At 44.3% G+C, this 21,489-nt stretch overlaps 1 protein-coding gene across 1 annotated transcript in view; it reads right to left on the bottom strand.

The window, feature by feature from the left end:
- Positions 1-9,777: 9,777 nt before the first annotated feature.
- The window catches only part of hacd2 (3-hydroxyacyl-CoA dehydratase 2), a 40,526-nt gene continuing 28,814 nt past the window's right edge, over positions 9,778-21,489 (bottom strand). The window contains exons 6-7 of the mRNA XM_041201381.1: positions 16,418-16,596; positions 9,778-11,998 (exon numbers count right to left, since the gene is read on the bottom strand). Coding sequence (XP_041057315.1) covers positions 11,916-11,998; positions 16,418-16,596 — 262 coding nt within the window. The 3' untranslated portion in view covers positions 9,778-11,915. The remainder of the gene's footprint in view (positions 11,999-16,417; positions 16,597-21,489) is intronic.

Genomic DNA, 21,489 nt, shown 5'->3' with positions numbered 1-21,489 from the left:
CGGTGCGGTGGGATGGTGTGGTTGTAGGGACAAGCAAGCAGTAATAGGAGCAGATAATCAAAAGATGTCAGACAAAAGAACAAAAGAACACAGGTGTTGAAGGTAGTGATATTATCTAAATGAATGTGCTAATTAAGAATGGATGGTAGGGCACTCAAGGTACAGCTCTAGTGGGGGTGGGGTGGAAAGACTAGCAGGGCATAAAAGATTTAAAAATAATGGAAATAGGTGGGTAAAGAAACAGCACCTCATCTTCCGACTAGGCACTTTACAGCCTTCCGGACTGGATATTGAATTCAACAACTTTAGATCTTGAACCCCCTCCTCCATCCCCACCCCCTTTCTGTTTCTTCCCCCTTCCTTTTGTTTTTTCCAATAATTTATATAGATTTTTCTTTTCCCACCTATTTCCATTATTTTAAAATCTTTTATGCCCTGCTAGCCTTTCCACCCCACCCCTACTAGAGCTGCATCTTGAGTGCCCTACCATCCATTCTTAATTAGCACATTCGTTTAGATAATATCACTACCTTCAACACCTGTGTTCTTTTGTTCTTTTGTCTGTGACATCTTTTGATTGTCTGCTCCTATCACTGCTTGCTTGTCCCTACAACCACACCACCCCGCTCCCACCACCTACCGCCACCCCCCCCCCACCCCCAACCTTAAACCAGCTTATATTTCACCACTTTCCTAAGATTCACTCAGTTCTGTTGAAGGGTCATGAGGACTCGAAATGTCAACTCTCTTCTTTTCTGCCGATGCTGCCAGACCTGCTGAGTTTTTCCAGGTAATTCTGTTTTTGTTTTGGATTTCCAGCATCCACAGTTTTTTGTTTTTATCTCTTTATTAGCCAGGAATCCCCTGTTTCTCTTCAAAATAGTGCCATGGGATCCTTTACATCCACCTGTTTGAACAGGCAGGGCCTTGGTTTAATGTCTCAGCCACAATTTGACACCTCAGACACTGCTGTACTCTTCAGTACTGTATTTGAATGTTAGCCTGGACTTTTGTGTTTAACTCTCTGGAGGGAACTTGAACTCTCAACCTTCTGACACCCAACATTAGTCAGAGGGCCATATATCCAAACACCACTCACGGACCCAAACACAACACCTTGGCTGACCCTCAACATGGTGCTTAGGGGGTGCTGCATTGTTTGAGTTGCTGTCCTTCTGATAAGATGCTAACTGCATCCATAGCCCACTCCCCCCAAACCCGTGTTCCACAGAATGATAAGGATTCTATGGTATTATCTCATTAGTTAAGGAATAGCCGGGGAGGTTGGGGGGGGTGCACGCTGGGCTCTATTAGGGTTTGACCAATGTTATTCCATCAACCAATGCCACCATAAACCAGGTAATCTGTTTTAGTGTAAGAGTGTCTTGTTTTGCTTGGTATGTAACTATATAGTGCAGCCAGGGTGGAAGAATAGGACCCTCTTGTGGTCTGAAAGGATATAGTGGGCACAAAATGGGTGTCAGCAAAACAACCATTAACAATACATTAATTTCCTGTCTGTTGAAATCAACATTGCTTGTTGTGCACTATTGCCCAAGACTGGGGTGACCCAGTGTGTCCTGTACATTCCCTCACGTGAATCTCCCACTGTCACTCTTCATATGTCTCAATTTGCCATTATCTCTAAGACATATTGTCACTCTTTGTATGAAACATTGCCATTCAGCTATGGTCAGCTGTGGCTTATTGGATAACATTCTGGCTTCTGGGTTGGAAAATTGTAGGTTTGAGTTGCACTCCAGAGACTTGATCACATAATCCAGGCTGACACTCCCAGTGCATTAGAGGGTATGCTGCACTGTCTTTTGGATGAGATGCTAAACTAAGGCACAGTCTGCCCTCTTGGGTGGATGTAAAATACCCCATGACAACTATTTTGATGAAAAGCTGGAGGAATCTATCCAGTGCCCTGGCCAATATTTATCCCTCAATCAACATCACTAAAAATAGAATATCTAGTCATAATCACATTGCTGTTTGTGTAATCTTACTATGTGCAAATTGGCTATCATGTTTCCTGCATTACAACAGTGAAGACATTTCAGAAGTGCTTTATTGGCTATAAAGCACTTTGGTACATCCTGGAGACATGGAAGGCATTATATAAAACTTTATTACTTTCTGTAAGGCACCTCTTAAATCTCAGTGCTACTCCCTGGTGAGGCATCATTCACTGTTACTGCAGGAGACACTTTTCATTGTTATTCTCATCTAGACTCATGTAGAGGATAAACACTGGCATGGGAGACAGTGGCATAGTGGTAATATCACTGGGTGAGCAACCCAGAGATCTGGGCACACGGGTTCAAATCCAAATTACATGGAATTTAAATTCAATTAATTAAAAATCTTTAGGGAAGGAAATTGCCCTTACCTGGTCTGTGATTCCAGACTCAATGTGGTTGACTCGTAACTGGCAAGTCACTCAATTCAAGAGGAATTAGGGATAGGCAACACAGGCCTTGCCCGTGACACCCATATCCCATGAACGAATAAATTGTGGACCTGTTGGAATGAAGTATTTTTCTGTGCTGTAAATACTATATTCCTGTCTGTTCCCCTCCCACATCCCCAATTTGTCACACTCTGCATGACATGTCTCTCATTGCCACTCCTCCTCTATGAACATCTCTTCATCTGCAGATCCGTATGACATACCCTTCATTGTCACTAACTGTACAGTACAACTCATTGTCACTCGACACATGATATAACTTTAATTCTCAGTCTGTGCAAGTATCTTTTCACTAACTCTATGTACGAGGCATCTTTCAGTTTCACTGTGGTTCAGTAGCATTCTTGTCACTGAGTCATAACTGGGTTCAAGCCCCATTCGGAAGATTTAAACACACAACTCAGGCTGATGCCCATATTGAGACAATGCTGCACTGTCCGAGGTGCCACCTTTTGAGATTAACATATTAAACTAAGGGAGTTATCCTCTGCGTCCAAGCCAATATTTATCCCTCAATTAACACCACTAAAAAGAGATTATCATTGATATTTGTGGGATCAAAATATCATAAGAACTGGAAGCAGGAGTAGGCCATTTGGCCCCTTGAGCTTGCTCTGCCAGGTCACTAAGATCATAGCTAATCTGATAGCCTTAATTCCACTTTACTGTCTGCCCCCCCACCCCCATAACCCTAGACTCCCTTGTAGATCAAACATCTGTTTAACTCAGCCTTTAATATATTAAATGACCCAGATTCCACTGCACACTGTGGAAGGGAATTCCAAAGACTGACGACCCTCTAAAAGAAGAACCTCCTCCTCACCTCTGTCTTAAATGAGAGACCCCTTATTTTAAAACTGTGCCCCCTAATTCTAGATTCCCCCCCACCCCCACCTTCTCTCACCCTATCAAGCCCTCTCAGAATCTTATATGTTTCAAAAAGATCACATTTTATTGTTCTGAACTTCAACCTGCTCAACCTTTCCTCATAAGGCAACACCTTCATCCCAGGAACCTTCTCTGAACTGCTTCCGATGCAGATATATCCCTCCTTAAGTCAGGAGATCAAAACTAAACATTACTCCAGGTCTGACCAGGGCCCTGCACAGTTGTAGCAAGACTTCCCTACATTTATACTCCACCCCTGCAACCCCACCTTGCAATAAAGGCCAACATTCCACTTGCCTTCTGAATCACTTGCTGCACCTGCATGATTCACGTACAAGGACATCCAGATCCCTTTGCACTGCAGCATTCTGCAGTCTGAGTTTAAATAGTATTCTATTTTTCTATTCTCCCTGACAAAGTGGACAATCTCACATTATGCACGATCTGCCAATTTTTTTTAATCTAAATGCCTTTGCAGAGTCTGTAACCTCCTCACAACTTGCTTTCCTACCTATCTTTGTATCCCCAGCATATTTGCCTACCATATAGTCAGCACCCCCCCCTTGCCACATTTCGCCACAACAGTGACTACACTTCAAAAGAAAGACTTGCATTTACGTAGCACTATTCACAAACACGGGACATCTCAAAGCACTTTACAGCCCATGAAGTACTTTTTAAAGTTGTAATTGACTGCGAAGCACTTTGGAAGGTGCTATATAAATGCAAGATTTCCTTTGATTTAGGTCAGGAAGTCAATTAATGCTAAAGATGCTTTGAACCAAGTGTTTAATTCAGACGTGTCTATCTGAGCTGAATTGCCCAAACTCAGGATGTAAATTAACACACTTATTAATATCCCAAGAGGCCATTTTCAATGACTTTTTAAGTTGTAACCACTGCTGGTTTTCATCTGCACACTGCATTTCAAAGGAAAGTGCCTGTTCCTCAAAGGAGTGATTAGCATAAGATACCAGAACGCTCTTTGTTAGGCACTTCAGTTATCCTGTTGTAGCGTATGGGGACATCCTGATGCTTATCTGAATCTTGCAATGACTATGATCTGGGCTCTCTATGGAAGAAATGTAATGCTTATTTCAAAGGGGCAGTTTATCTCAAGATCGGCAAGGAGAATTACAAAGGAACTTGCCTGACTTAGTAGAATGATTAACCCCTTATGAACCAACTCAGGAGGTCTTCTCCAGGGTTACCAACCCTCCAGGATTGGCCTGGAGTCTCCAGGAATTTAAGATCAACCTCCAGGACACTGTTGTGCGCAACCCTGGAGAAAAATCATTGAGGCATTGAAAACTTTTTTTGAACATTTTCGATATTTTTATATCTGAAGAGAAACGAGGGAAAAAGACTGTTGGGCTGAGTTAAGCATCATTCAATTGTCCTAAGCCCAACCATCTTCAGCTGCTTCAGCAATGACCTTCCTTCCATCATATGGTCAGAAGTAGGGATGTTCGCTGATGATTGCACAATGTTCAGCACCATTCACAACCCCTCAGATACTGAAGCAGTCCATATCCAAATGCAGCAAGACTTGGACAATATCCAGGCTTGGGCTGGTAAATGGCAAGTTCATTCATACCTCACAGGTGCCAGGCAATGAGCATCTCCAACAAGAGAGAATCTAACCATTGCCCCATGGCATTCAATGGCATTGCCATCGCTAAATCCCCCACTATCAACATCCTGGGGGCGGGGTTACCATTGGCCAGAAACTGAACTGGACTAGCCCCATAAATACTGTGTTAAAAGTGCAGGCCAGAGGGTAGGAGTCCTGTGGCGAGTGCCATATAAAGACACAAGTCAGGAGCGTAATGAAATGCTCTTCACTTACCTGGATGAGTGCAACAACACACAAGAAGCTTGACACCATCCAGGACAAAGCAGCCCACTTGATTGGCACCCCATTCGCAAACATTCACTCCCTCCACCACTGACACACAGTAGCAGCAGTGTGTGTACCATCTACAAGATGCACTCCAGGAACTCACCAAGGCTCTTTAGACAGCACCTTCCAAACTCACGACTACTACCGTTTAAAAAGGACGAGGGAAGTAGATGCGTAGGAACATCACCATCTGGAAGTTCTCCTCCAAGCCACACACCATCCTGACTTGGAAATATATTGCTGTTCCTTCACTGTTGCTGGGTCAAAATCCTGGAACTCCCTCCCTAACAGCACTGTGGGTGTACTTACACCATATAGACTGCAGCAGTTCAAGAAGGCAGCTCATCACCACCTTCTCAAGGGCAATTAGGGATGGACAATAAATGCAGGCCTAGCCAGCGATGCCCATATCCCATGAATGAATTAAAAAGAATTGGGTAATGAATCTTCTTGCTTTCCAATTGATGTAGGAAGGCAGTGTGTCATAAGGATGGGTGTGCTGGCTGGCCAATGGCTGAAGCAGGGCAGCAAGTTGTGATGAAACCTCCAGGAATACATTTAATCAGTTAGCAACCCTACTAGCACACCTAAAAGTCTGCAGCTCTCCTTTCTTATGTTAAATGAGACTCAATGTTGTGGCTCTGTGAGGAAGTCAGGAGGTTGTGGGTTCAAGATCCACTCCCAGTGACTTGTAGACAAAATTGTTCTGGCTGGAAGGATCTACCCTTTCCCCCTCCTCCTATTTCTAATCTAAGTGCTGCCCCTCGACAATATCATCCAAAGGCTCTGTTAGTTTTCACACGTAGGCTGACTACACTGAGCTCTACCTCACCACTGCCTGTCTGGACTCCTTCACTGTTGCTAAATTATCAGGCTGCTTATCTGACATCCAGAACGGGATGAGCAGAAATTTCCACCAATATTGGAAAGGCTGAAGACATTGTTTTCAGTCCCCACTCCATACTCTGTTCCCTAGCTACTGACTTTATCCCTCTCCCCGGCAACAGGCTGAGATTAAGCCAGTCTGTCCATAACCTGTGTGTCACATTTGATATTGAGAGGAGCTTCCCACCTTCATTCGTGGCATCACTAAGAGATATTATTTCCATTAAGGTAACATTGTGTGCCTTTCTTCCTGTCTCAGCTCATTTGCTGATAAAACTCTCATCCATGACATTGTTACCACCAGTCCTGACTATTCCAACATGCTCTTGGCTGGTCTCCCACATTCCACCCTCCAAAAACTTGAGGTCATCAGAAATCTACTGCATCTTAACTTGCACCAAATCTTGTTCACCCATCACCCCCATTGCTTGCTGATCGATATTGGCGCCCAGTCAAGCAACATCTTAATTTTAAAATTCCCTTCCTTGTTTTCAAATCCCTCCATGGCTTCACCACTCCCTATCCCTGTAATCTTGCCTCCAGCCCCACAAGCCGGAGATATCTGCACCCCTCTAATCCTAACCTTTATGCATCCCTGATTTTGATAACTCCACTATTGGTGGCTGTGCCTTCGGCTGTCTCAGGCCCAATCTCTAGAATCCCCTCCACACATCTCCGCCTCTCTGCGTCACTTTCCTCCTTTTAGGCGCTCATTAAAACCTATCGTCTCTGTGGCCAAGCTTTCAGTCACCTGACCTAACATGGCTCGGTGTCATTGTTCATTTTACAGTGGTGTCATGTTTCATATCGTTAAAGCTGCTATATAAGTTGTTGTTGTTGACACTGCAAGCAGTACTGAGTGCGCAATGCATTGTGAATAAGAAGCTAAACTTACCTTCTCAGGTGGACATAAGACATGCCAGAGTGTGATTTTGAGCAACAGCAGTGTCCTAACCAACATTTAACCCTTAACCAACAGAATGTCTGGTCATTATCTCATTGCTATTTGTGAAATATTGGTGCTTACACATTGGGTGCTGCTTTTTCTACATTACAATATTGGCTAGGCTTCAAAAAGTACTTCAATTAGCTTTGGGAATTTGTGAAAGGCAATATAGAAATATTGTGTTTCCTCTACACTGTCTCCATCAAACACTCCCAGGGCAGGTACAGCACGGGGTTAGATACAGGGTAAAGCTCCCTCTACACTGTCCCCATCAAACACTCCCAGGGCAGGTACAGCACGGGGTTAGATACAGAGTAAAGCTCCCTCTACACTGTCCCCATCAAACACTCCCAGGACAGGTACAGCACGGGGTTAAGTACAGAGTAAAGCCTCCCTCTACACTGTCCTCATCAAACACTCCCAGGACAGGTACAGCATGGAGTTAGATACAGGATAAAGCTCCCTCACACTTGTCCCCCATCAAAACACATCCCAGGACAGTTACAGCACGGGGTGTAGATACAGAGTAAAGCTCCCTCTACACCGTCCCCATCAAACACTCCCAGGACAGGTACAGCACAGGGTTAGATGCCAGAGTAAAGCTCCCTCTACACTTCCCCATCAAAAACTCCCAGGACAGGTACAGCACGGGGTTAGATACAGAGTAAAGCTCCCTCTACACCGTCCCCATCAAACACTCCCAGGACAGGTACAGCACAGGGTTAGATGCAGAGTAAAGCTCCCTCTACACTGTCCCCATCAAACACTCCCAGGATAAGTACAGCATGGATAAACTCAGCAGGTCTGGCAGCATCGGCAGAGAAGAAAAGAGTTGACATCTCGAGTCCTCATGATCCTTTGGTCATGAGGACTCGAAACATCAACTCTTTTCTTCTCCATTGATGCTGCCAGACCTGCTGAGTTTTTCCAGGTAATTCTGTTTTTGTTTTGGATTTCCAGCATCCGCAGTTTTTTGTTTTTATCTAAGTACAGCATGGGTTTAGATAGGGTAAAGCTCCTTCCAGTCCACCACAAGTGTGCCTAGGCCAGGGTTGCCAACTTTCCAGGATTGCCTGGAGTCGCTAGAAAGTAAAGATCAGTTGGACACTGCTGCAGGCAATTGGACAGAATCACCTTAGGGATGAGAAAAAGAACGTGCCCATGTTCGAATGCTTTTGTTCATTAATTATAAAGATATTGTAGAGGGGACCAAAATGTTATTTGACCCAGTGAGGTAATTATCAGGGGGCGGGGTGCAGGCAGGCAGTCCAGGGCTACGCCCAAGAAGTTGCGGACCCTCACCTCAGTCCGCAACCTCAGAAGAGCGTGTCCCCTATTCTGATGCCACACTTCTCTACTATCTACTGCAGCCAGTCTTTGAGCTGAAGGGGCGCTTGTTTGGCTCAGTATCAGTCTATTCACAGCCTTTTCAATGGTGTCCCCGGTTTAATTCTGAAATTAGTACCAAAGGCAAGTTCCAAGTGCATTACTTCTTAACCTTGACTAATCTTGCACAAATGTGTCAATTTTTGCATCCTGGTCGTGAATTTGAAATGGTGAGATGGCTGCAGTTCTTGTTTAGCCAGCTGCATGCCTGACACCATGGAAACATAACCATGCGAGGCTACAAACTGAGCCGCTGGGAGATTTGCGGTGGGACCAGGCTGGCCTCGAAGTAGGGTAAGGGATACTTGCTGGAGTTCAACCAGCAAAAGCTGTGCGGTTGACCCATTTACAAACATTAATAAATTTGATAAGGAATTCAGAGGAGCTGTTTCTTTACCCAGTCAATGCTAAGAGGGTGGAACCCGCTAGCGCAAGCGGTTGTTGGTGAATGATATTTAAGAGCAAGTTAGATAAAAATGTGAGGGAGAAAGGAATTGAAAGTTATACTGATGAGGCTAGATTAAGAATGGAAGTGCGTTTACATCAAAAGCACCACCAACATGGGTTTCTTTGCTGTAGGCTCAGTGTAACTCGATATGCCCAGCTGCGACCACTCTGCTCGGTGGGACTTTGGCCTCTGAGGGTGACTTGAATTGGAAAGGTTAATGGTGGACGGGTACCTCAGTCATTGAGTCATTCACTATGGAACAGTCTGCCTCAGGGCACTGATGTTGTGCCTGGCGGAAAGGATCGATTCGGTTCTGAGCCTCCACTCATGTCGCAGCACAGAGATAATCCCAAGTTGGTGGCCAGGCTTGAGCTTCCACTGACAGCCCTACTAACCCTGGCACAGGCACATACACCAGCGCGCATCTTACTTCACACTCCTGCCATCGATCGCCTGAGACAACCACCGTCTTCCTCAGGCCGAGCAAACATGTTTCTTCATCACCTCATTGGATAATTCTCAACTCTCAGTCAAACAGCTTTTCTGCCTCTCCCTCCACCTTCAAATTTTTTTTTTTTTAAAAACAATCCTCAGCGGGAAAGCGTTCCATGAAAAGAAAAACACAAATTTTTGGATGAGTTTTCTCCCTGGTTTTCCTCGCAGCAGTGTCCTGAGGTAATTAATCTCCTGGAGAGAGAATTACAGGAGATTCATTTTTCGACCTGTAGCGCCATTCAGTGGTGGCTTTGCTGTACTGCAGCTAATGGTGGCCAATTCACCCGCACATACAACCTCGAAGGAGGCCTTTGCCCCCTACCTGTACAAATAACAGTCTGTGACATTGCTGCGGATTCACAAGAGTTTATTAACACGGGCAGAAACATCTTTGAGGTTGATCTATGCCGAGGATGACCGTGCAAACGCAAGAGCATTTCTAGACAATTTAAACAGGTTAAAGCAAAAACCTCTAGGCCCAGACAGACCTGCGTCAACACAGCCTGGTGCCTTTCCTACGTAACAAATTCCGGTGATCGGTAGGAACTGTGCAGTTTAAGAGACAAATCATTTGTTAGTAGAAACCATGCTTGTTTCCTATTTGAGACGACGGACAAATTCGCAAACAAGATAACAAGCAATAGTGTCACAGTAATCTGTTACTTCCTCTGGCTATCTACACATTGGCCAAGAGACATTTAGGAAAGTTTCATTACAAATGTTCTCATGCAAAAAAGTGCAAACTTGAGAACGCTACATCTTTAAATCCTTAATTACAAAGAGCAACCCAAATATACAAAAGAACATATTAAGATCTGTTGATGCACACAGGCTGAGCCGGACATACTCTTAAATCTTCCATTAAAAAGACTTTTCTTTAATTTTTTTTTTAAACATTACGTGATTGAGTTAGAGGCCACACCGCTCCGTTAAAAAAAAAAGAGGGAGGAATTATTAATTTGTCCAGTTTTATTACAAACTGATTGTTTGAGTTTGGAATGGCCAACTTTGCTGAAAAGCTGCAATCACCATTTCAGTTGAGCTCTAAAGATGTGTTGCACCACACAAACTGTTCGCATCGAGGAGCGACCTTCACCTTTTAACGTAATAACAAAAATGGTAAACAGAAGTCTTATTTTCAAAATATAGTTGTTGGGTGAGAGATTTTGAGGTGGGGGGGGGAGCGGCAGGTGGAGGGAAAGAAAAACAGGTCAGGCAGTATAGACCCTAACCATGGTTCCCATGAAGGTTTGTCAATGAATAAAACAGCCAGTGGTATCAGCAGCATTGCTAGTTTAGAGTTCCCAACCGCCAGGAATGAAAGATTAATCCTCCGGGACAATGGTGAATGAAAAACCCAGGAGCAAAATCATAAGGAGCGTTAAAAAAAATTGTTTACTTTTCAATTTTCTTTGAAGGTTTTGGTTCATTTGTTTACAAAAATAACCAGACATCATGTGGTAAAAAGGCTGATTTTGATTAACAGTCAAGAATCATCCAATCAAGGAATGGAGGGTCTATTTGCTTCCCGATTGGTTCTGGGAAGGCAGTGTGTCACAACTATAGGTGTGTCGGGAAGCCGATGTGGGGGGGAGAAACGAGGAAGTGTGGGGGAAAGGCAGTTGGCAACAACACAATGTGATGACACCTGCAGAAATGCATCTACCAACCCTGCACCAGCCTCAAACCAAGGACCAGTCTGACAGTGTGAAGAGTCTTAGCTACTAAACCAGGCAAAGCCAGCTACTTGTTAAAGCAGCTGAACATTGATTCTGCAGGACAGTCATACCTATACATCATCTCAACAACTTTTCAAGGGTATCTACTTCCCTTTCTGGGTTCCAGTCCCAGTACATGGCCTTCCCTGCCAGGATTCCCACAAAGGGCAGTGACGCACTGAAGGGAGTGCTGTTGACTGAAGATGAATGACCATTGGCTAACCTCAGTGCCGATCTTCAACAAAGGATCTAGCCTTTTGAACACGCAAGACTTTTAACAGGTCTCATGAGCTGTTACTAAATCTCTGCTTATGGCGAAACACGTAGAGGTAGACTCCCTCCTGCTTCTGGTACTGGGAATCAAGGGACTTTGCCATTTGGTGGAGCACAAACTGGGAAGTAGCGCAATTGATGATGCAAGATTCACAAGTCTGTTTGGACATCGTTCCTCAAGACCCTTTATGACAATGATTTTTTAGGAATTTAGAATTTTCCCCTTTATGTCACCCCTCTCCCCCTCTGAACACACCAGGAGTACTGCATAAATTCAGGTTTTGGAGGATCCAGTTTCAGTTGGTTAACATACTCTCGATGCTTTGAGAGTCAAGCACTTAGTCACAAAGGTGTCCAGTTAAAACCATGCCAATTGTGTTAGCTGAGTTAATCAGAAGGTAACATGACAATCCAGCAGAAAGGGAGAACCAGTCTCTATTTGAGGCAAGGTGCCCTTCCCCAAAACTCCCCCTCCCCCCACAATGAAGGGGCTGTGGCTACTCGATCTTTTTGCTCTCTTCTGTGGTGCTCAGGACCTTCCTCCTCTGGCGAAGCATGTGGAAATAGAGCTGTGGAAAAACTGATTCAGAAAGACTTAGTTAGGAACATGAGAGTAGGAGTAGGCCATTTACCCCCCTCAAGTCATTCATTCATCATTCTTCGAGATCAAGGCTGATCTGTGACCCAACGCCATATACCCAACCGTTGCCCTACACCCCTTAATACCTTTAGTTTACAAATATTTATCAATCTCAGATTTAAATTTAACGATTAATTGATCCAGCATCAATTGCCATTTGAGGAAGAGTTCCAAACTTCTACCACCCTTTGTGTAGAATTGCTTCCTAATTTCACGCCTCAAAGGTCTGACTCCAAATTTTAGATTATGTCCTCTAATCCAAGACTCAACCAGCAAAAACAGTTTTTCTTTATCCACCTTATCTGTTCCCCTTAATATATCTCTCATTTTATATCATTTTCTGTCATTTGGTTTTTTGCTTTCCAACTCTCATGTTTCTTTCTCTCTTCCTTTTTTGTGTATTTTCTCTGTCTATTGAGCTTTCTCTTGTTTCATCCCTAGTGTTCATAGGAACAGAAGGAGGCCAGTCAGCCCCTTGAGCCTGTTCGCCATTCAGTGAGATCATAGCTAATCTGTGACCTAACCATATCTGCCCCACATCCTGTAATACCTTTGGTCAAAAAAAATCAATCTCAGATTTAAAATTAACAATTGATGTTGCATCATTTGGGGAAATGAATTCCAAACAATACCTCCCTTTGTCTATAGAAGCGTTTCCTAATTTGGGGAGACGGACAAAAGACATTTTTGTGTCATGTTTCTTACAACAGTCCAAGTGAAGCGAACTTTATTGTTACATTCCTCCTCTTCCCCCTGCCACCTTCCACCCTCATCCTTTGAAGGTATAAAGTTAATACTGTCAGAAAAATGAAAGGGGTGACTAACCAGGGCACAGATTTAAATGTAACTGGCTTATGGGAGATAAGCAGGATTTATTTATTTATTTTGAATACACCGCAAGCTGTGATCTGGAACACATTGTCTGACAAGAGCGCAGCTTCAATAGTAACTTTTTGCAAAAGGGAATTGCATAAATACGTGAACAGGAACAAATTTGCAGGGTTAAGGGGGAAGAGGAGGGAAGTGGGACTAATGCATCTGAGAACAATAGAGCACAAGAGGCCATGTGGCCCATTCTGCCTGCACTGCCTCTTTGCTAGGGGCTATCTAATTAGTTTCTCTCTCTCCTGCACTTCAACCACATCCTTGTAATTTTCCCCAAGTATTTATCCAACTCCCTTTCGAAAATTATTGAATCTATTTCCACCGCCGTTTCAGGCAGCGCATTCCAGGTCACTGGCTGCTCTTTCAGAGGGCTGGCATAAGTACAATGGGCTGAATGGCCTTCTCCTGTGCTGTACGATTCTACAGGAGGAGATATTCTTTTGACACAAACAGTGCTTAAAGGCAGATTTCTCTGCCAGAAGTAAATGCTTTTCAAATCAACAGTCGTTTAATAGGGAGCACTAGTAAAGGTCGTGATAAGAGTGGATTAGACTGGGTGGCTCAAGGAGACAGAAATCACTGGGGCAGACGATGGGCTGAATGGTCCATTTCCGTGCTGTAACATCCTATGGTAGCCTCTTCCTGGAGCACAATCACCAGCCTCTGGTCACCCGTCCAAGTGAGCCTAGACACTTTACACACTGCCAGGCTATTCAACCTCAGAGTGCATCACTGCCAGGCTCAGCATGCTCCTTACTTTCTGGCTTAGGTAAGCATCTGATGATCAGGAGTTAAACCTTGTCTGAGTTATCCTCACCCTAGCATAGGGTACAAAGGCAGGGATTAACAATCTTGGCTGTTTATTTCCAATGAGGGAATCGGCTGACAAGGGCTAAAACCAAACCTCCTACTCAGTTGAAGTCCCAAGCAATCGCTTCCAGCTCTTGGTCTGAAACCTTGTAACCACATAAGAAAATTAACCGCATGGGATTGGGGGTGGTGTATTGAGATGGATAGAAAACTGGTTGGCAGACAGGAAACAAAGAGTAGGAATAAACGGGTCTTTTTCCGAATGGCAGGCAGTGACTAGTGGGGTACCGCAGGGATCGGTGCTGGGACCCCAGTTATTCACAATATATATTAATGATTTAGATGAGGGGATTAAATGTAATATGTCCAAATTTGCAGATGACACAAAGCTGGGTGGGAGGGTGAGCTGTGAGGAGGATGCAGAGATGCTTCAGTGCGATTTGGATAAGCTGAGTGAGTGGGCAAATGCATGGCAGATGCAGTATAATGTGGATAAATGTGAGGTTATCCATTTTGGTAGCAAAAACAGGAAGGCAGATTATCTGAATGACTATAAATTGAGAGGGGGGAAATGTGCAATGAGACCTGGGTGTCCTTGTACACCAGTGGCTGAAGGTAAACATGCAGGTGCAGCAGGCAGTAAAGAGGGCAAATGGTATGTTGGCCTTCATAGCGAGAGAATTCGAGTACAGAAACAGGGATGTCTTGCTGCAATTGTACAGGGCCTTGGTGAGACCACACCTGGAATATAGTGTGCAGTTTTGGTCTCCTTATCTGAGGAAGGATGTTCTTGCTATACAGGGAATGCAGCGAAGGTTTACCCGACTGATACCTGGGATGGTGGGACTGACATATGAGGATTGAGTCGATTAGGCTTAGATTCACTGGAGTTCAGAAGAATGAGGGGGGGATCTCATAGAAACCTATAAACATCTAACAGGACTAGACAGGGTAGATGCAGGAAGGATGTTCCTAATGGTGGGGAGTCCAGAACCAGGGGTCACAGTCTGAGGATATGGGCTAGGCCATTTAGGACTGAAATGAGGAGAAATTTCTTCACCCAGAGAGTGGTGAGCCTGTGGAATTCGTTACCACAGAAAGTACTTGACACCAAAACATTGTATGTTTTCAAGAAGGAGTTAGATATAGCTCTTGGGGTGAAAGGATCAAAGGGTATAGGGAGAAAGCAGGAGCGGGCTATTGAGTTGGATGATCAGCCATGATCAAAATGAATGGCGTAGCAGGCTCGAAGGGCTAAATGGCCTACTCCTGCTCCTAGTTTCGATGTTACGGCATTTCAAGTGCATATCAGAGTACTTTAAGTTTCTGCCTCTACCAGGTAGCGAGTTCCAGATCCCCACCACCCTCTTGGTGAAAATATTTGCCGTCAAATCCCCTCTAAACCCTGTACAGCTTACCCTAATTCTACGTCCCCTGGTTGTGTGGACCCTTTGACCAAGGGGAATGGAACCTTCCTATCCACTCTACATAGACCCCTCACCAATTTATACACTTTAAATTAGGCCTCCCCTCAGCCTCCTCTATTCCGAAGGGGGAAAAAAAAAACCCAGACTATCCAATCTTTCCTCCTCACTAAATTCTCCAGTCCTGGCAACACCCTTGTAAATTTTCTCCGAACCCTGTCTAGTGCAATCACAGCTTTCCTATAGTGCAGCGGCCAAGACTGCATGGCGTGTGCCAGCTGTGACCCAACTTGTGTTTTATACAGTTCCAGCGTAATTTCCCAGCTCTCACATTCTATGCCTCAGCTAATAAAGGCAAGTATCCTGTCTGCCTTCTTGACCATCCAGCCACCTTCAGGGATCTGTGGACACAGACTCCAAGGTCCCCCTGTTCCTCTATTCTCCTCCAGGACCACACCGGTAGCCAGAAGAGGATTGGATCCTGATGGTCAGAGCTTCTGCCATTTCTTCTCTTAACAGCCTAGGATACAATTCATCTGGGCCTGAGGATTTATCCAATTTCAAGGATGTAAAACCCCTTAATACTTCCTCTCTCACTAGGTCAATTGCATCTAATATTTCATACTCTTCTCCCCTGAATGCAATGTCTATATCATCCCTCTTTTTTTGTGAGAAGAGTTGCAAAGTATTCAATAAGAACCATACCAGTGTCCTCTGTGTCTACATACAGATTGCTCTAACGGTTCCTAAAAAGTGCCCTACCCTTAGTTATCTTCTTGATCTTTATGTATTTATATATATATATATATATATATATATATATATATATATATATAGTATATATATATTTTTTTTTAAAAGTGTTTTTCTTGATTTTATTTGCCAGTAATATTTCATGTCCTTTCTTTGCTTTTAATTTCCCTTTAATTTCAACCCTAGTCATTTAAAAAAAAAATACTCCTCCAGGAGTTTTGCAGTGTTGAACCCTTGGTATCTGTCATAAGTTCCGCATGTTTATCTTCCCCTTTAAGCCACCTGCCATCCAGAGGGCTCTGGATTGGTCAGACTCATTCTTTTTCTTTAAGGGAACCTACTCGCTCTGAACTCCCACTAATTGCTTCCTTGCCTCATTCTGTCTGTGATCTATCATTCTTTGAAACCAGTTTGCAATGGTACTATATCCAGACTAATTGATCCTCAGCCATTTTGGATCCCAGCAATGAACAACCCGCTCACTTACGTGGAATGTAGGAAATCATGACCAGAATCAGGACCGTGTAATAATCAAAGGAAATGTTGTATTTGTTCGGCAGGGTCACAGAATACAAGCCAGTCCTTCGAACGTGAGGCAGAGCTGCATATATAGTCAGCAGTTCTCCCGTAACTCCCATTGGATACAGTACGATAAATAGCGTGTACCTGGATGGGTTAGAAAGCAGAGATATTAAACAAAATCTTCAATCGTGCTTTTCTTAAAGCACTCCACATTTCCACAATTTCAGTGTTAGGGTGTACACACACACTGCATCCCATTCCCAGCGTTAGGGTGTATACACACACACTGCATCCCATTCCTAGCATTAGGGAGTACACACACACTGCATCCCATTCCCAGCGTTAGGGTGTATACATACACACTGCATCCCATTCCCAGCGTTAGGGAGTACACACGTACTGCATCCCATTCCCAGCGTTAGGGTGTATACATGCACTGCATCCCATTCCCAGAGTTAGGGTGTATACACACACACTGCATTCCATTCCCAGCGTTAGGGAGTACACACGCACTGCATCCCATTCCCAGCGTTAGGGAGTACATATGCACTGCATCCCATTCCCAGCATTAGGGAGTACACACGCACTGCATCCCATTCCCAGCGTTAGGGTGTATACACACACACTGCATTCCATTCCCAGCGTTAGGGTGCACACACGCACTGCATCACATTCCCAGTGTTAGGGTGTATACATACACACTGCATCCCATTCCCAGTGTTAGGGTGTACACACGAACTGCATTCCATTCTCAGCGTTAGGGAGTACACACGCACTGCATCCCATTCCCAGCGTTAAAGAGTACACACGCACTGCATCCCATTCCCAGCGTCAGGGAGTACACACGCACTGCATCCCATTCCCAGCGTTAGGGAGTACACACACACTGCATCCCATTCCCAGCGTTAGGGAGTACACACGCACTGCATTCCATTCTCAGCATTAGGGAGTACACACGCACTGCATCCCATTCCCAGCGTTAGGGAGTACACACGCACTGCATCCCATTCCCAACGTTAGGGTGCACACACGCACTGCATCCCATTCTCAGGGATGGAGTTTGCCACACACCATATCCTGTTCCCACACAGGGATCACGAGCAGGCGGTCATGGTTCCCTCCGAGCAATACACAAAACACAAGGCAGCCAATACATTCAGGAAGCAAAACAGCTGCAACTGCAGCTTGACAAAAAAGAAAAACTGCATCCCATCGCCTGACTTTTCACCGGATTAAAGCTAAAGAACATGCACTAGGATTCTGAAGCAAAATTAGTTGGATCAATTCCTTGGGACACGGGGTGGGGTGGGCTGATGGGGAATAGGTGAGTGGAAGATAAAAGGTTGTATCAAATCCCCAGGTGGGTTTGCACATTTAATGGTGTGATGGATACTAGCACACATACAAAAGCGTCTGCATTCTTCGAGTGAATGGGAGGTCCCCGCTGCCTTCCCAGATGGATGCAAAGGATCCCACTGGCACTATTTCAAAGGAGAGCAGTGGAATTCTCCCAGGTGTCCTGGCCAATCCCCATCCCTCAAATCAACATCAATATATAAAAAAAAAATGAACTGGTCATCATCATAAAAACAGAAAATTTATGGCACAGAAGATCTCATTGCTGTTTGTGAGATCTTGCTGTGTCCAAATTGGCTGCTGTGCTTTCTACATTGCTACAGGAACCACAATTTGTTTGTAAAAGGCTTTGGGGTGTCCTGAGGTTGTGAAAATTGCTATGTAATTGCAAATCTTTCTTTTTTTTCCTATGTCATTGCTGAATCTTAAGTTTTGGGATTGGTGATAACCTGGAAGCAGACACCTTACAGGGTATTGCAAAGTATTTACACCACAGACCACTAAACTATTTGGGCAAACAGATTTATGCATCACATGAGCTGCCACTAAACTCCCTTGTAATCTAACCCCATCAACATAAGCCGCCACTAAACTCCCTTGTAATCTAACCCCATCAACATAAGCCACCACTAAACTCCCTTGTAATCTAACTCATCAACACATCCTTTTGTAAATTATTTCACGGGATGTGGGCGTCGCTGGCTAGGTCAGTAATTATTGCCCATCCCGAATTTCCCTCAGGAAGTTGGTAGTGAGCTGCCTTCTTTAACCGCTGCAGTCCATTTGGTGCAGGTACACCCACAGTGCTGTTAGGGAGGGAGTTCCAGGATTTTGACCCAGTGACAGTGAAAGAACAGCGATATACTTCCAAGTCAGGAATAGTGAGTAGCTTGGAGGGGGACTTGAAGTTGGTGGTGTTCCCATGCATCTGCTGCCCTTGTCCTTCTAGATGGTAGAGTTCACAGGTTTGGAAGGTGCTGTCGAAGGAGCCTCAGCAAGTTGCTGCAGTGCAGCTTGTGGATGGTATGCACTGCCAATGTGTGTCGGTGGTGGAAGGAGTGAATGTTTAAGGTGCTGGATAGGTGCCAATCAAGCGGGCAGCTCTGTCCTGGATGGTGCCAAGTTTCTTGAGTGATGTTGGAGCCGCACTCAACCAGGCAAGTGGAGATTATTCCATCACACTACTGACTTGTGCCTTGCAGATGGTGGACAAACTTTGGGGTGTCAGGGGAGTTACTCGCCATAGAATTCCCAGCCTCTGACCTGCTCTTGTAACCACAGTAATTATATCGTTTGTCTTACCAAGATAGTCAGGTAGTCGCTGGATAAACTTGCTCAGACCTAGGCCTTTGCCATATTGTCCGTAAGGAAAAACTGCACTGATGGTTGATGGAAAAATTGTATCTACTTCCTCCTATGCTGTTGGCAACCTTTTCTGAACACGGAATCTTGGTGTTACCATAAATGGGATCTTATTCTATCAGGATCCCATTTTGAAATGCCACCTTGGTGTAGAGCTATCCCTTTAGGCAAGTCATAAATGCTACAAGCCACTCGACCACAGTCATAACTCCATTCACAATATCTCAGGAGATTGAATCCTTGACCTTTCTGATCTATATAGGATTCTACAGTATAAGTCTCCTCTGTACTCATGGGCAGAATTCACAGAATTTGAGAGAGTTGAATGATGCCACTCAGCCCAAGGTACCTCTTCTGGCTCTTTGAAAGAGCTGTCCAATTAATCCCATTCCCTGCTCTTTCCTCATAGCCCAGAAAATTTGAAGATGTTAGGAAGATTGGAGCCTTCGAGAGCTAGGTTGATTGATATCCTTTCCTAACTAAAATCTAAAGAGATTGAGCAAGGGCAGATTATGAAAAAGGTAAATGGCACGTAAAAGATGTAAATGGTAAAAGGCAGGGAAAAGTTTTTTCCCCCCTAATTGAAATGGAGTCTAGAGGGTGTTTAGAATATGGAACTTGCTACCGAAAGCAGCAGCAGAGCCGAATAGCAGAATTAATTAACATTAACTGTTTCTCTCTCCACAGATGCTGCTAGACCTACTGAGTTACTCCAGCACTTTGTTTTTATTTCAGGTAAATGGAGTTGAGCAGATCAGCTATGATCTGATTGAATAGCAGAAAAGGCTTGAGGAGCTGAATGGCCTATTCCTGAAATTCCTAAGCAACACACAGGAATAAGGGACACAGTGGCAAATTGAAAAATCTCTCAACATATCGTTTGAGATAAAGTCTTTTCAGTCACACAAAATGGTCCAGGGTGCAAAGGTGCCATAAGTGAGGTACTGAGCCATGCAGGATGTGGCCATTTGGTCCATCTTGCCAGTGCTGGCGATTTGGAATAGCTTTCCAATTAGTCTGTCTCCTCTGCTCTTTCTCCATTAAGCTTGCAAGTTTTTCCTCTGAGTATTTGTCCAATTTCCTTTTGAAAGTCACTACTGAATCTAACAAATGGCTCCCTCATTATTGCACTGGAGTGTCGTACTGGATCAAGCTGGGTTTGAGCTTGCTGTCTACTGACTCAAGACAAGAGTGGTGCTAGCTAAGGCAGCCAACTGTCAGAACGAATAGAGCCTTTTAGCAGGAAAGCTGCTGAAATTTCTGCAGTGAAAATGATGCAATGCCTGGGTAAATAAGTCATTGCCTTATTACTAAGTAACAGTATACTCTGATTTTTTTTTAAAAAAAGCACAGTTTAGGTTTAATGACGTGACTGGACTTAAATAGCACCTTGTCACATCTCAAAGGTCCTAAATTTAAGTCCTAGACTTACGAGGATGATCCTAGAACAGATGTTACACCCACTAGGAAAGAGTGAACAAGCCGAGCCTCTTTTCTTTAGAAAAGAGATGGTTTGGTGAGGGGTGATCTGATTGAGATTGTTAAGTTAAAAGTCTTTTTTTGGGTAGAAGTGGAGTCCAGAGAGTGTTTAGAATGTGGAACTTGCTACCACAAGGAGTGGCTGAGGGGGATAGCAGAATTTAAAGGGAGAAGAAGGACTTGCATTTGTATAGTGGTTTTCGCAATCACTGGATGTCCCAATGCATTTAAAACCAATTAAGTGCTTTTGAAATGTAGTCACTGTTGTAATGCAGTAATTGCAAAAGCCAACTTGAGCACAGCAAACTCCCACAAATGGCAACGTGATAATAACCAAATAAATCATCTATTTTTGTGATGTTGATTGAGGGATAAATATTGGCCAGGACACCGGTGCTAACTCCCCTGCTCCTCTTTCAATTATTGCCCTAGGATCCTTTACATCCACCCGAGCAAGCAGATGGGGCCTCTGTTTAACGTCTCATCCGAAAGACGGCACCTCCGACAGTGCAGCATTCCCTCGGTACTACAAGACAGAAGCTTGTGACCTCAGGGGAGAGTGCGCTATCAACTGAGCTGTATAAACACATGGCGGAAAGAAAGAGAAGGATACGCTGAGAGGGTGAGATAAAGTAAAGTGGAAGGAGGCTCATATGCAGCATAGACACTGATACAGTACAATGCAGTTGGGCTGAATGACAGCACTTCGCAGAAAATGAATAACTTGAGGAAACAAAGGCCAAGTTCCCCCATCTGCACCACCTCCCTTCAGTAAAGCATGTTTATAATAGGAACACTCAGTCAGCATTTAATGTTACACTGCAGCCATGTGAGTGAATG

This window comes from Carcharodon carcharias, chromosome 12 (genome assembly GCF_017639515.1).
Source record: "Carcharodon carcharias isolate sCarCar2 chromosome 12, sCarCar2.pri, whole genome shotgun sequence".
NCBI lineage: Eukaryota > Metazoa > Chordata > Chondrichthyes > Lamniformes > Lamnidae > Carcharodon > Carcharodon carcharias.
Note: the sequence above shows the minus strand (reverse complement) of the source record. Positions and strands in the feature narration are given on the sequence as shown.